The 16269-nt window shown below is 45.3% G+C and overlaps 1 protein-coding gene across 1 annotated transcript in view; it reads left to right on the top strand.

Annotated features, from left to right (window-relative positions):
- The first annotated feature begins 1432 nt into the window (after positions 1-1432).
- LOC105563276 (transcription factor 12) overlaps positions 1433-16269 on the top strand; it is a 124914-nt gene continuing 110077 nt past the window's right edge. Inside the window, exons 1-4 of the mRNA XM_012014741.1 lie at positions 1433-1582; positions 3445-3694; positions 3912-3940; positions 4346-4390. Of these exons, the coding sequence (XP_011870131.1) occupies positions 1433-1582; positions 3445-3694; positions 3912-3940; positions 4346-4390 (474 nt within the window). The remainder of the gene's footprint in view (positions 1583-3444; positions 3695-3911; positions 3941-4345; positions 4391-16269) is intronic.

Raw genomic sequence — 16269 nt, 5'->3', positions numbered from 1 at the left:
TACATACTTTAATTTTGTGCCTGTTAATTTTTATAATTATGACTTGTCTCCTCTGGATTTTTATCACTTGACTTCATATTACACTGGCCTGATTATTTTTAAGGTAATTGACTGGTCTAGGGTTTATTTCCAATTTGTTATATTATCTATCCGATGTGACAAACCATATCTTTCATTGTACTCATTATTTGTGATCTTGTTTTATTTTACATATTATTATTGTACGCACTGTGATTTTCTATTAATTTATTTGTACCTTTGATAAGTCTGTAATCCTGATTATCGGTTTCTTTCTTTTAGAATGTGCTTGAGAAGGACCTAACACTTGGTCGAAACGTCGCACTGGCATTTTATTTTGTTTTATTAAACACGTGCCGGTTAAGGTCGACCAAACTTATTTATTACCATTTAATTGGTTAATTAGATGGAAATTATTCTCAGTGCACACGTGCTGCAGTAATTTTCTTGTTCCCTTGTACTCGATCCACGCCTTCATTTAAAGCGTCTTCCGTTGTCACGCACGTAATATGTCGTCAGTTCTTTTCGTACGTCGAGATTACATCGACGAAAGGATTACGCGAGGTGCCGAGCATAATTTTAACGTAACGATGGAGGTGACGTAGAGCAGAGGAAGCCTCGTATTGCACGGGCGATACGGAAAAGTACTTGGCAGTGCGTATCTCGTCGAATAAAAATTAATCTCGATGCGGCAACGCGTCGCCCTACAATTCTTTCCGGGCGGTTTTTCGAAACGTAAATCCAGCCGATCCTCATAAATTCTCCGCAAGAGACGGCGCGCCTCTCGCGCGTAGGTTCGCGCTCCTACGGTATACGTGTTACGGGGTGGGCATTAATAACGGATGAAGCCCCGGACTGCGGCAACCTCGTAATGTTTATCTCGTTGTTTATTCCGCGTGCGTATCAGCCGCAACGTGGAAAACGCGCGTATACATATCTCCGTGCGCGGATTCTTAGCGCGATCGCGATTTTGATTTATAAAGACGCATCGCGAATTTATGCCCGGCATTAATTTTGCATCGACTCTCCTCTCGGGAGGGGAACTTTCTTTTCGCTCCCCCTTTTCGCTCCCGACGACTCACGCGCCAAGAATATTGCGCGGGCTCGTGGGGCTGCGGGATATTCGTTTTTTTTTTCTAATCCCCTTCCCGATACTGCGGATATTTTGTCAGGTATCCTCTTCCTTTGTCTTCCTTTTAGTATCGCGCGGCGTCTATTCTTTTATTTGCCGGAGGATTTATTCGCGAGCAGAACGCGGAACGTTGAATTTATGCAGGGGCTTCGTGTGTGTGTGTGCGTGTGTGTACGGTATTGTGATCCGTATTTCGTGAGTTAGATATAATTTTACGCTATTACAATTCATCTGTGTCTACAGTTAATGACCAACAGCTTTGCGAAATTGTTACTCTGCGCAATGAACTCCGCTCGGCTTGCTTTTCTTTACGAATCCGTTCGATCTCTCGACGAAGAGCGCTGGAGAATCGATCTTGACAGATTTGCTTTATCTGTTTCAGAAAAGTCAGGCTTTCAGACGCCGTATGGCCCCACGATAGACAACGGAATGGTGAGTGATCTTTTGATATTGACCTTGGCGCGCCGACAATACGAATCGCAGCGATTTCTTTGCGCCGCGTACCGCCCTTTGTTCCTTCCCCTCCCCACTCGAGCCGAGCGACGCGACGGCGCGGGAGAAGTTGGAATATTCAAGATCTCTCCCTTTGTTGCAACGACTTGAACCTCTAAACGAGGCGGGATTATGTAAGAAATAGGACCGTAATAATTATTGCAGTCGTAGTAGCGAATTTATCTGAGAAAAAGTTACTCGCTCCGCGCCGCCCGACTCCGCGCCCTCCCGCCGGCATCCCCGGCGTAATCCCAAAACTTTACCTCGGATGATATTTTCGGGAAGCGGTTCTCATCTCCCGCCGCGAAGGACTTCCTTCCTCGGAAGGGATATTATTTATCGGCACGAGCGAAAGTGTGCAACGCGGAAATCAGCATGTGTGTTTGACTGGCTCGTTAATCTTAATGATATAAATTTGCCTTCGTGACTTTGCTAGTTATGAATTAACTCTCATTCATTTATCATACCGATATCAATCATCTTAATTAATTAACAATTAACAACCACGGTGTATTGTGCGCGCGATAGCAGGCGTTGCGATGTGTCGCGTCGGGGCGGAAATATATTCCGGCTCCGCGAGGCTGAGCGCCGTCAACCGCCGGCTTTAATATCACTTACGCTCTTTCTCATCCGCGGCGATGTATTCGGTGCATCAAGTTACTTGCCCGTGTTTCACGAGGAAAGGACTTGGAGTATTTCCTTTTCGTGCCGTTGAAATTGAAAAGATTGTTGCAACACTTATTTTTTCACGCTGTTGCACCACTTTTCCAAATTTTCATCGTGCGAAACGGGAACTTCCCGCCGACTCGGCGACGATGCTCGTTAGGTAAACGCGTTATACGTGCGCGGGACGTCTATTCAACACCGAGATGATGATCCTACTATTATGTTTGAATTTTCGTGTGCCCTCCGTTCATCGCAATTCTCGAGAACGTACTCTCTGAAAATCAATCGGTGGCCCATCACCGAAAACAGTGAATAGTCACTGATTTGCAGTTATAAGTACACCGCTGGAAATCGCAGTGGTATACTTGTGACTGTAAATCAGTGACTATTCACTGTTTACAGCGACAATTCACCGATTGATTTTTAGAGAGTAATTCAACTATTGTTTCTGCAAACTTAATGACAGCAGAAACGAAACGAATACGGTACACTTGAGCTTTTTGAAAGCGCTGGAGAGGGAGAGAGAGAGAAAGAGCAGTATCTAATCGACTGTCGTTAAACCATAGCTGATAAGGAATATTGATTTCGACGGATGATTTATTGAAGCCGCCTCCGAGTTATCGCTGTCGCATTTCCTCCATTTCGCGTACTCCCCCGGCCTCATCCTTCCTCTCTTCTTCCATGACAGTTATCCGTAATCAATGCAAAATGCAGTGCTCTTTAATTAATGCTAATTTAGAAAAGAAAACTTTTTAACGTTATGAGAGAGTGAAATAAAAACGCAGTACTTTTATATGTTAGAAGGTGTTATTTTACGCGATATTTTTATGAATGCAAAAAAAAATAAATTACGCAACATTTTTATGAATTAAAAGGCACAATTTTACGCGGTCTTTTAATAAATTATTAAAAAATAAGTACGCGATATTAAACAAAAATTTTTGAAGGTATAATTACGCAATTAATGAAAAAATTATTTTTGCAACCGAAATATTCTCGATACAGACGATATCCCCGTGCCATTATTGCTATATCGATAATTCGTCGCTGCAATATTGCGATTATAATTGTCGCGAGCAGAGGTGAAAATGAAAAAATTGAGGAAAAAAAAGGATGTGTTTCGGTTTCTGTTTCAGGCGTATAGCAGTGGTGCATTCGGTCCTACGGCGGGTGGACCGGGCGGGGGGCCGGGCGGGGGCGGCGGGGGCGGCGGCGGGGGCGGCGGCGGCGGCGTCGAGAGTACCACATACCCCCTGGACTCACCGTATTTTCCGTTCGGGACCAAGGGTGTACCGGTCACCGTAGGTACCGTCACTCCCACCCCCGTTGTGAATCCGGCGACCCCCGCTGGTACTAACGGCACACGGTTACCTAATCCCACTGGCGGTAAGTCCTTTGTTATCGCATTATCTTTATCGAGGATCGAGATAATGAAATATATGCGGAAGTGGAGAGTGACAAAGTGGAAGAGAGAGAGAGAGAGAACAAGAATTTAATTCCCGTAAATTTTATTTAATATCGCAAAGACTGTTTTTATCGAGACTATTCTTCGTACTGTGCACTACTTCTTTTTTTAATGAGTTTTAATGTAATATGATTTCAGGCGCCGCAACTGTGAAAAGGAAGAAGGACGTGAGTATTCAAACATGAGATATACTCTGTTTTTATCTTAAACAATTGCTACGCTTTTTTTATCTCTTCTATCGTGCGTGATTGTTGAAAATTATTATCGCTACTGGAAACGTCGATCGCGCAATATAATTCCACTGCTTATTAAGTTAATTATCGGTTTCGCTTTTTTCGCGGCACCGTGTACGCGGGAGCCCACGGACGGACGAGGCGTCGAAAACAAGCGTGACTCACTCGATCAATGATTAGGCAGCTCTTGAATTTCTCGATCGATAGCGGCCGCGTTTAGATATTGCATTCGAACACCAGCGCGTCATATCGCGATCACGTGAACGTATATGTACATATATGTATATATATCTTTCGTGTGTTTTTAACAATGTTCTCTATTTGTTTTCTCCCCCGCAGAACCTCGACGGGACGGAAGGAGAGGTAGTGGCGACGCAACATTGGGTGAGTGCTTTCTTAAAAAGAAACGCTATATCGCAACCCATAACGCGTAAATTAGATCAGCTCGTAAATTAAGTTTTTGCCCGCGTCTCCTCCGGCGCGTCTCTGACGCGAGCGGGAAATATTCGGATGAGCTCAGGCTCTCGCGATCGTGATCTTTACGAGCGGCGCTATTGAGGATGATGATTTTACCATTCCGTGGCAGCCGGCACGAAACGCTCGACGTTTCGTGACATTTTTCTCCCCCCGAGTGCCCGCCCCGTTCGAAATGTTCTAGCCTTACGAACACGTAGGAACTAAAAATATTCGCCGTTCGAAATAAAATTTTTATACTTTTTTCTATCAGACGGTAATAAAAGTTTGCGTTAAACGCTACATTAAAGTGAGGCTGTCTCACAATTTTATTATACAATATTTTAATAATGTATTCTGGAGATAACTTGTGTGGGATCGAAAGTCTTTCTATAAAAGTGACGAGGTTAATTAATAGTTCTTTTTTTAATTGTAGGACAGAAATTAATCAATGGTGTCACGTAGAATTTACATGTTTTTGTAACAATTTTTACGCGATTTATCACAATTCAAATAACCGATTTTTATCGCTCGGTGACTTTGGCACTTAGTTTCTTACGCGTTAATACTGTGCATTAGTGGTAACTAATTGATAAAAATCTGTTTAATTAGTTACGCCACTTGAAAATAAGCAATGATTAAAAATCTAGTTACGCCCAATTAGAAAAATAATGCACACCTTTGGTTCTGCAACTGGCAAATGGATACGCATTTAACTTGACCATTATAATTTTTTTACTTGAGATAGAATTGTGCAATTTTAACAAACAGTGAAAAAAAATGCTTTTTGCGCGTACCTTTTTACAGCATTTTAATTCCACTCCTTCCATTTATTACAGCCATAATTTTCGATGCATTAAAATTACAATTTTATTTCGCTCGGAAAATTTGGAAAGAGGTAACAATAAATGGGCACAAATACTTTTTTGATCGAGACAAAGGTAAATTTTATTCTTTAAATAAATGTCAGGCTCAGGGTGCAGTAATTTGTGGCAATTAATTTGAAACGCAAGGACGAGAACAGCGCGCGTTTATTTTATAATGGCTATACGTTAAATATTTCATAGAGCGGCGATGATCGGTTGGCACATCGCGCACGACGCTCGTTTTTTTGCGACGTACAGCTTACTATGTTGTGACGTGGTTGCCTTGTTTATATTCGCGCAGTGAGTCTCGGGCAAGCAGCGGCGTTGAGCCGTTCAGCGTGTCGTATTATTATCTCCCGCGGCGCGACGAGCGTCAAGAGACGCCGAACGTCATTATATTTTACGAATACTTGGGTCGCTTATCATTTTTATAAGAGAAAACGTGAATACACCGATGTTGAACTTTTGACGATCATTAAAGCCGCGCAAGTTAATTAACTTCTTGTCACCAACGATTCGCAAACGTATCGAGACAACGGCTTCCTCGAGGCGGATATTTTTCGCGCAACTTGTCCATTTAAGTAAAAATCGAAAAGCCACGAGGACGGGAATTATAAATTTGTCGCAGGACTACCGCATTTCGGTGGTATTTTTTATTTTTCATTTTAATCAGCTCGATTTCATTAACCGCGTTGTACCGCACGATGTTGCAGTGAAATTACCGATGCTGTTTCCAAGGTGTTTTTTTTTTGGTCATAAAGTATGTAACGCGTGCGATAAATATTTAGGGAGTGTCGTATAAAATGTTGCGCGGTCGTAATTAACTGTACTTTCGCGAGTGAATCTTGTGTCATAAAGGAGTCATAGAAGTAACAAGAGAGGAGGAGGCTTGGGGAGACATTGAGTGATGGCGAGGCCGACTATGGAGTGAGTATTTTTGGTAAAATATTTGTTACTTGTTAGAAATAATTATTTATCGCTGCAAAAATAAGATACTTGTTATATTCATTTGAAAATAGTATGAGACGCGCAAATTTTACGAAATTTGATCAAATTGTACAACTGAAGAGGAGTTTCTTTTTTTTTTTTTGTAATAACGTGCGTATTTTACGAAATGTCATTTTGAAAAGAACGGGTGGAAAAATTAATTTCATCTATAATTATTTCTCGAAATTACACGTGTGCAGATTGTTTTAGCCAACTGAGCGATAAAAATCCATATCACCTAAATTGTGAAAGTAATGTGACACACTGGTGCATATACACCAGTTATGAATATAAAAGTGCCCAGATCCGCGTGCTATCATTAATTAACCTCATTGTCTATAAATCCAAAACGACGTTTTCGTATTACAACTCGATTGTCGACGCGTTAGGTCTCCGACGAAAAATCTCCAGAATACGTAATTAACGTTGTACCAGTTACAAATGTGCAGCACCGGTACGTCCTTAACAGGCTGTCTGGGTAAAGGGAATATGTATTATGCGTTGAAACTCCGATATCCATTACAATCGCGCGATATGATTACAGGCGACAGTTCGTAATTCAATATTTTACCTCGCGTAAACATGGATCCGCGAAATTAAACAACAGACGAGTCACGCTGGTGCGTCAAATATGTTGTTTAGGGTCTCGTTGAACGTACCATGACTTGTAAACGGCATACATGCACATAGAGAGAGAGAGAGAGAGAGCTCTCTCCCTCTCAGCCTTTCGCAAACAGGTATAATATCGGTCGATCGTAAGAAATTCAATATTTGTCGTTCGCTTTGCCTGACTTTCGCTCAAAAAGGAGCAAATTGTCTTCCGACGCGATCAAACACGCCGCCAGCTGTGTAAATCGCCTCGATGTAACCATTTAACTGATTTATTAACGGATAAATCGTAGGATCGCCAAGGTTCCTCACTTCTTTCTGCCGAATGCAAAATTCGGAGACGTCATGGCTCGCAAAATACGAAGAATGTTTTTCGTATTATCTAGATAAGATAATTGCCTCGTTCGTATCGTTTATATATATCTCCGTCATTTACATTTAATTACTCTGGCGCATTTCCAAGGATATCTACGCGGAGTGAATTTTCTTTCAAAATTTAGCCTGAAAATCGTGTGGTCGTGGGACAACTTGTGGGGATGCTGGAGTGATTCTGCACTTTTGGCACCTTTTGCTCCTAGAACTGTCGGTTTATGAAAACATTCATGTAATATACAAATTATGTATGTAGCGCTACCGTACGCTATAGTAGCGCAGTGTCTTGCCGGAACGCACTCATTTTGAAGAACTTTATGAGAGTCTTTTGAAAGTTTACTATATACATTTTACAACAAGATTTATCTCTTAAAATTTACAGAATAAAATGTTAATTTTATTCTATATAACATAAGCGGGAATGATTTCGAACAGTCATTTGACTTATTACATCTGTAAAATGTAAAAATTACATAAAAAAATTTATTTTGTCATTGAAAATATGTTAATTTTACACAAAATTTACTTCAAATTATTTTGAGATTTGCATTTATTTTGTGTTAAAATATTAATAGAGTATTAGTGTGATCATTTAACATATCCATATTATGTTAAACTAACACAAAAATTTGTGTGAACCGTTTCGGGCATGTGATATCTGTTAAATTTAACACAAATTTTTCAACTGTGTATAATTGCTAGTAATAAGTATGGTAACATTTCAAAAACTCTTATAAAATTCTTCAAAATGCCACGTTGTCCCACGCGATTACGCAATTTTCAGGACAAATAAGAGAAAATTCTCTCCGCGCACGATTTAAGTTTTCTAATTTAACAATCGTTAGGCCACGCGATTATTTAACAGAAACAAAAGGTCGCATCTGTTATACGTCACCGCGGGGCTGGAAACGATAATAAATGAGGGAGCGTTCGTGTCTGGAGTAGAATAAATCTACGAGTGTCCCAGTGGCGAAGATCGTCGCTAATCCACGCGACGCGGCGATCCCTCTCGCTCGTATAAGCCGCCTCCTCCCCCCCCCCTCTTCGCCCCACGATAATTTATTCAGCGGACAAAACTACGCGATTACGTTCCTATTAGGATATAGGCACCGACGGCGTCCTCGAGGGTGCCGTAACCGCCGCCCCGAGTGGCTCCTACGGGAGTTTCACTTATCGTTTGCACCGTCCGCTGTCCCCGTGCTCGTTCCCACTCTTTTTTTCGAGCCCTCTCAAACATGTGGCCGTCGTCGCCGTCGCCGTCACCGCCGCCGCCGGTGGCGGTGTTAAAAAAACATTTCGCGCCGTTTCCGAAGGGAATAAATAACCCTCCGCGCCCGTCGAAAGGCCGCCCCGCGGCCCGCCTCGTAATTTTCGGGCCGACAACGGGTCACTGACTCCCGTAATCAACGTGTTCACTGCGCTTGATCGTGTACGTATCCCGGCTATCGCGGCGAAAATCTATATACGTTATACCGGAATCACCGAGCGACCTCCCAGTCATAAATCCTTCAACGGACACGGGGTCAAGTGAAGAATTTTTAACTCCTGAAGCGCCTAAGCATCTGAGAATATACGAGAAAGTTGATTAAATTTCTCCCACTGTCGCGGCAAGTAAAAATTACTCGTTTTACTCTCTGAAAGCCCGTGTCGCACTACGTATCGCGGATCGCGAATCGGATTGAGATTGAGGGACGCGGATCGCATTCCAGCCAATCAGACGGGACAGCCTCGTATCCGATTGGTTGAATTGCGATCCGCGACCCGCAATCTCAATCCGATCCACAATACGTAGTGTGACACGGGCTTAAGACCAGTAGTCAGATCTTATATTCAAGATTGTCACAGGATCATCTTTAGATACTCCCGTAGCCAATGAAACGTTCCGTGCAGCATCTTCAGATAACTTGAAGACTGTCTTGAATACCGGCCTAAAGCCCGTATCAGACTGCGGATTGAGATTGGGATTAGATTGAAATTCGACCAATCGCGGTAAAGTTTACTAATCTCAAGTTTAGCTAACTTTTACTCTAATTGGTCAATTCTCAATCCAATCACAATCTCAATCCGTAGTCCGATACGGGCTTTACGGAAAGTTTCAGTAAACGCCGAGACTATATATATTTTTTATACACGTGGTTTTTTTTCAATTCAAAAAAGCGCTGCTTCCTTTTCTGTTTCCTTCGGTTTTTCTTGGAAGCGCCATATCCTCGGCTGAAAGGACATCCGGTGGTTCCGAGCGCCCTGCGCGTCCGCATACATTGTTCTTGACTCTCCGGGAATACTTTGGGGGGAGGAGAGAGCCGCGTTACGAATTTCCGCCGCGTTACCCAAGGGGCAAACCTCGGGGCGTGCGTCGAGGATGGTGCACGGTGCCGATTCGGTTAGAATCCCGCAATTCCGCGACTCTTTTTCGTGGGCTTCGCTGGAAGAGTTGAGGGGCCCCCACCGTGTTTGTGTGCACGGAGGTCACGGCAGACCATATGGTGTCGCGTGCTGCGGTCACCAGACCGTGCAGCAGCAGCAGCAGCAGTCCGGGCCCCCCCCTTTCCAAAGGTCTTTCGTATCTGTCTTTGGACGTGTATAGCCCATGCACCGTGCCCGTCCCTCCTCCCGGGCATACCGATGGTTTCACACTAATTCGTGGCTTCGTGGAATCCTGGGAGCCTCTCGGCCTCCGATCCGATCCGATAGCGAGAGGCTGCCGTGTAAGTGGCACGAATTTACACGCGCCGTCGGTCGGGCGCTGCCCGTTTCCCTCGGTGGCGCGATGGACCGCCTCCTTTGTCTTTTTTTTTTCTTTTCTCTCTTTCCGCACGCGGCATTAACACATTTAAGACGGCCGTATCGTATGGCCGCGCATATTTTACGCGTTGCCCTTATGGTCCGCGCGACCGCCGCGCTCTTGTACACCTCGCGCTCGATCGCCGCCGGACTTATTATCCGCGCTCGAGGGGAACTCGGGGCGAATCCGGCGCGACGTGCCGTAATATTTCGATACTTATATATTTGCCGCTCGCGGCGAACGCGCGGCCGTCGCAGTGCGCGCGGCAGGTTTCGAGTTAATTTTGTAACGTAATAAGCAATACTGGTTTTACCGGAGGGCAGGTGTTTGTTTCGGATGGCCGTAATTGCCGCGGTATTTTTAAGTTTTTACGCATCTCCCTGTATCAGCGGACGTGCGCAAAGATGAGGGTTATTCACTTACGCTACAGCTCGCCACGCATCGGCTGGGGTTTCGATAAAATTCGTCTTCCGTTTGTCAAATGCAGCGGTCGCCCGCGCGACTTGTTATACGTCTTGTTATCGCTATTGTATATTATTAGAGAGCTTTTTTTCTCTCTCCTCGTGACGCGCGATGTGTTCCGATATAGGCATTTAATGCCCCCGGCTGTTTACGCCCTCTCCGCGAACGTATATATCGGGTTAGCGAAGTAATTAAGGAGTTTTTAAATGCACTTTCAAAGTCAAATTGCAGGTTTTACGTTTAATTGCATCGTATAAGACCCGCGATCTCCGGACGTTTACTCGTGCTCGCCTCTCTCGGCGCGCAAAACGAAAATATCGTTGATGAAAACCGGGGTGGGGGGAGAGGGGGAGAAAACGGGCCGTTCGCTTATTAATTAATGAATAAGTCCCTTAAACGGACTGAACTCTTTACCCCTCTGATCGCGCCGACGGAGTGTTCCGTGCGTTTAATTACGCGGCGAATTTCGATCGCATTTTATTACCCGCGCCGTTCCACGAGGTTCTCGACGAAAGATCCGCTTCACGCCGGCCTCTCTCGCTCGGCATAAATCGACGTTAATTCGGCGAAGGGATTTCGCGAGAGCTGCTCACAAATCAAGAGAGACTCTTAAACACACGCACGCACGACGCTATTTTACAATCGAGCTAATTCACGAGATGTAAAACGAAGGAAAGGATATTTATATAAAGATTTTAGATAATAAGAGTCAAACGAGATGGTGAATGACGAGAAAGAATATTATTTATCAGTGGAGGTCTGTCATTTTGATGTTATCTTTATATGCAAAATATCGCAAAATGCCCCAGGAACGTTTTTAATGTCATTTCTTTACATTTTGGAGTCTCCAGCTTCATTTTAACACGTTTTTAAAACGCACAATAACGCAAAATGAGCCTCAACACGCAAAGTAACGTCAAAAATGATCGCAATTTTTCTTAGTAAACATTTCTAATGTCAATGTTGTATCCTAAACCAAAGAGATTTATGCATGAAGCAAATCATTTGAATTTCTCGACCAGGTAATTTTTTAAGCGTAAAACGCAACCGAGGGGAGAACCGAGCGTTTTAAGGGCGCAGCCGTCGAATCACGGCATTCGGCGAATTTCGCCGATATCGATGTTTTCACGCTGACGTCGCGACGAACGGGGAGGGTGACGCCGTATCATTTATTTAATCGCGCACCTCGTGCCTCGTAATAATCGGTTGCGCCCATCTCGAAAACAAAGTTGAGGCCCTGTTTAAGAGGCGCCGCGAAGTCCGACGCTCCGACGTTCCCGCCCTTTACGAGATTACACGGCCGATTCTTTTCGGCGTTACGTGCATTCTTCGAGGAATCTCAAATTGTAGATCCTAGTCTTCCGAAGGTCGCTTAAAACATGCGTGAAAGTCGGAAAAGTGACTCCCCGTTTTACGTATCGATCCTCGACGATCGAAACGCACGAGAGAGAGAGACTGAGACAAGGTCAAGGCGTTTACTAAAGTGTCCTCAGGACATTTAACTCTGTCTTTCTAAAGATAGAATTTGGAGACAGAATTTAAACACGTTTGTGCTTCTTATGTGCTTTTAATCGGTAAGGCAGGGAGAAAGGGCCAGTGCGAGCCAACCGCAGATGTCCGTGCGAAGTTATCCAATGTGGAACTTTTGAATCACTTTATCAATTAATATCCAAACGTTTCGACCCATTTTCGGGTCATCCTCCGTGAGGCCGGGATCAAAAAATAATATTTAGTGCTACGAAGACTTAACAACGTAACAAGTTAGATTACGAATAAGAACAATAAGTGTAATACCTAAATAGACACAGAATGTACGACGCTTAAATGAAATAACTGTCATCGAGAGTTATCCTCTGACCAGTTCAAACAGTTCTTTAAATAATGGCTGCCGTAAAGAGAGCGAGAGAAGTTAAATTTTAACATTACTAAAAGAAAGACGCAAGTGTCGTTAAAAAATACACGTTGGTGTATTTTTGAAACGGCTCGAGGTAAGGCGGTTCGTGAATAAATTTGAGGACATTGTACGTAACGAGGTATCTGCGTTGAACATTTTGAAGCAGGAGGAGACCGATTTTATTCCCCCGCGACTTGGCAGTTTGCGCAGCGGGAGGAGATAATCGCGATGATTGCGTAATACGAAGCCCGTGATGCGCGGGGAATTATTTATCAGTGGCCGAGAGCGAAATTTATCGAGCGTGAAACGACGTCGGCGAGTAGCAACACCCTGGGATCTCCCTCCGCGACGGGTATCGTGCGCGCGGATCGGACAGGAGTATGTCCTGTCTCGTCAGCGAATCAATTATCGAGAATCGCGTGCGCGGCGAGCCCGGCGGAAGAAGGAGAAAGAAGAGGAAGAGGGCGCGGGGCGGAAAGAGAGAAGCGGCTCGCGCGCTGCTAGAGACGTTGCTTCAACGTTGTTTGACGGGCACCTGTTGCTGGTGGCACACCAACGAATATACCTACCTCTCCTCTCTGCAGCGTGCACTCTCGCCCGCGACCACGCTGTTCCTCTCGTCCTCTTTCTCCTTCTCTTGCTTCGCCCCGGTCCTTTCGTGGCGCACGCCACTTCACTCCCCCCCCCCCTCCCCCCCGCGTGCCGTTGCACTTGTTCGCTCGGTCGCCGCGTGTTTCTTTCCTACGCGGGGAAGCGAGAGAAGTACTTGGAGAAAGCCAAGCGCAGGAGGAGTGACAAGTTTCATAATTTGCACGAAATCGTAAATGGATCTCGCGCGCACGAATCACGGGGCTCGCCTTATCCCTGCGCTCCCATTGCGGGTTACGCTGTTAAATTAAGCGACTATCGCCGCCCGCGGAGAGATTTACTATGCTTTTTAGCCGCCTTCGTACGCTATTATCGGAAATAGCGGGTGACGTAACGCGGGTAGCGTTCGAGCGTTGTGCGCGCGCGTGTGCGCCGGGAGAAATCCGACCCTTTTTTCTTTCTTTCTTTATTTCAGTAGCGCGTGTTTCGTCACGGCAATAGCCGTACCGAGGTCGTAATTTCGCGTGTTGAAACCGCGCGAGTGCGTTCCGCGATCAATCGGCCGGTCGCTTATCAGAGTCCGTAAGTGGCCTCGCGTCGTGGTATTGTCCGGATCCTTTTGTGCTTCAATCTCATCCTTCTTCGTTTGGTTTTTTTCCCCCTTTCCCTGGCTTTCGCGGCACGTGCACGCTTCCCTCTCTCTCTCTCCAGATACGCTGACAATTTTATTACCAACTACGTGGACTAACCGTTGCGATTACAATAGACCATACATGTCCAGAAGGTAAAAATGATCCCGCGGGGAACGCCACGAGGAACGGTGCAGATACGGAATGAGTCGGTCGCCCGGCATTGTTTTAATTTATTCCGATCCCGCGTTGCGCAATTATAACGACGGGAAAACTTTTCCGGACACGGGGGCGAGCGATACTTCAAACGACGCTTGCGAGATACCGAAACTCTCCCGCCGAGTTTGGTACGTCGAGCGCCCGCGATAACGCGAGCGAGTTTTCGACGGTCCCGCGCAGGAGAGAAATGTATTTGCGTTTAATCACATTTTATTTGCGAACCGCGGCGAGAGAGAGAGAGAGAGTGCGTCATTCGCATTCCGATTCGGGAGGCCGCACGGTAAACGCCGCGTGCGGATACTCGTACGATCATTTCGTACAAAGACGTAATTGTGGCTGTATTACAGCGCGCGAAGGGAATCGATGCCCTTCCCCCCTCCCCTCTCTCTCTCTCTCTCTCTCTCGCTCTCTCTCTCTGTCTCTCTCTCTCGCGGGTACCGTTACCATTTCAGGAAATTACAGCTTTCCAAGGTATAACCTGCCTCGGAAGACATCGATGCCGCCGTACGCGAGGACGCCGGGTTTCATTCCCCGCGATAATCCCCGGATGTTTCACTTATTACAGATCTCTCTCCTCGCGGCGCCGATGTAGCGATTCAATTATCATAGATCTCTCCTCGCGGCGGGGCGATGTAACGCGTCCGATCGCCGTGCGGGAATCCGCACGAGTCCGCGTCGCGCCTCGTCCTTTTTGCCGCGGCGAGCGTGAATTCCTTAACGGCCTGGAAATCACTTTATTCGCAACTCCCCGCTATTATCGCGGCTTTTCCGTCACTCATCTCGTCCCTCCTCGCGCGCCCCGCGTCTCGTGCAAACTCGCCGCAGTGTACAGAGTACACAGAGCGCCTCGGGTTTATGGAGTGAGTTGTCGACTTACACCGGGTAAACCGCCCCGGCCGACGGGCTGACGGTGGTCGTTGGGGTGGCTCTGGGTGAAGAGAGACCGCGGATGCGATCTATACACATATTTTCTGCCTTCGAGCGCGACGGTATCACGCACGCTTGCCATTGTTTGTCCGCGCGAATTAATTCGTCGCGCCACCGCCGTATAGAAACTTGCAGGGGGGGAGAGCGATTAGTCGTCCGTAATTCGAGGGAAAATAAGGGGGTGGTGGGATTTGTTGTCTCGCGCTAAGAAAAATCGTTATCTCCGTGAACAGCGCGACCGTTTCTTCGGACGATTAGAAATAATTGTTTCGCGTGCGTCCGTTTCCACGGACAGTCGGTCGCGAGGGTCGAGCGCATTTTGGTAATTTTAATATGTACGACATTTATATCGGTGTACCTAAGTATATATAACATCCATTATCAGATATCTCGCGGGCGAGAACCGTTAATGATTACGTGGGTCCTATTAATAAATCTTTTTATCGATTCTCTCCGCTTCGCGCGGAAGCGTAATTTCAGATAACCCGCCTCTCGCGTCGTTTGTCAATGCCTCGTTACACACCGAAGTGAATTTTATTCTAATACGGAAGTATAGCCTATTGTAGCATTACAGATTACAGCGATGTACCATACATCGGCGGCCGTTGTTGGGCCGCGGAGTATGCGAAATACCGTGCAGGCCGACCAAAATGCACGCGTGAGCGATAGTTTACGGTCATTGTGGGATTATCGCGATAAATTATTGCATGTATCGCAACTGCGCTTATCGGTATGCCGATAGTATTAATTGGGTCGTCGAGATTATTACCGGGAATGTATCAATAATAATTACTAGCTCGCCGGGGTGGAAAAGGATTTCCCCCCCCCCCCCCCCCCGCAATCATAATCGGCCATCGTGAACGATGGCCTTCGCCTTTCGTGAACGAAAAGGAGCTTTTCACGGATGAACGAATCCGCTTTTGCCGAAACTTTAAACTACCGGATTTGTTTATTAAAATGCTCGGTAAGTTTTAGGCGGCCATTTAATAGATACAAATTTAATCAATATAATACGACGGTTAATTTAATATGAAGATATCCGCGTCTCAGAATATTTGTTTACTCTTGTAAACATACACGGGGAGAATTTTCTTTTAACATTTGTCCTGAAAATCATGTAACTGTGGGACAACGCGGCATTTTAAAGAATTGTATGAGTTTTTACAATTTTACGAGGGCTAAACCGCTGAGGGCATTGTGATGCACAGATTACGGGCATTACACATTTTGTGAGCATTAGTGAGTGTTATTTGGCCTCCTGGGACATTATAAAGAATCTAAAAAAAGATAATAAGATAAAGTAATGCCCACTGGACGTTAGTAGGCATTGGTGTACACGATTTTGGTTAGCGGTTTACCCCCTGTTTTACTAGCAATTATACTAGTATATATTTTATTAGTAACCGTACACAGAGAAAATTTTCTCTTAAAATTTATCTTGAAAATTATGTGATCGTGGGACATGGCGTTTTAAA

This window comes from Vollenhovia emeryi, unplaced genomic scaffold (genome assembly GCF_000949405.1).
Source record: "Vollenhovia emeryi isolate VEMERY1.0 unplaced genomic scaffold, V.emery_V1.0 DF939179.1, whole genome shotgun sequence".
Taxonomy (NCBI): domain Eukaryota; kingdom Metazoa; phylum Arthropoda; class Insecta; order Hymenoptera; family Formicidae; genus Vollenhovia; species Vollenhovia emeryi.
Note: the sequence above shows the minus strand (reverse complement) of the source record. Positions and strands in the feature narration are given on the sequence as shown.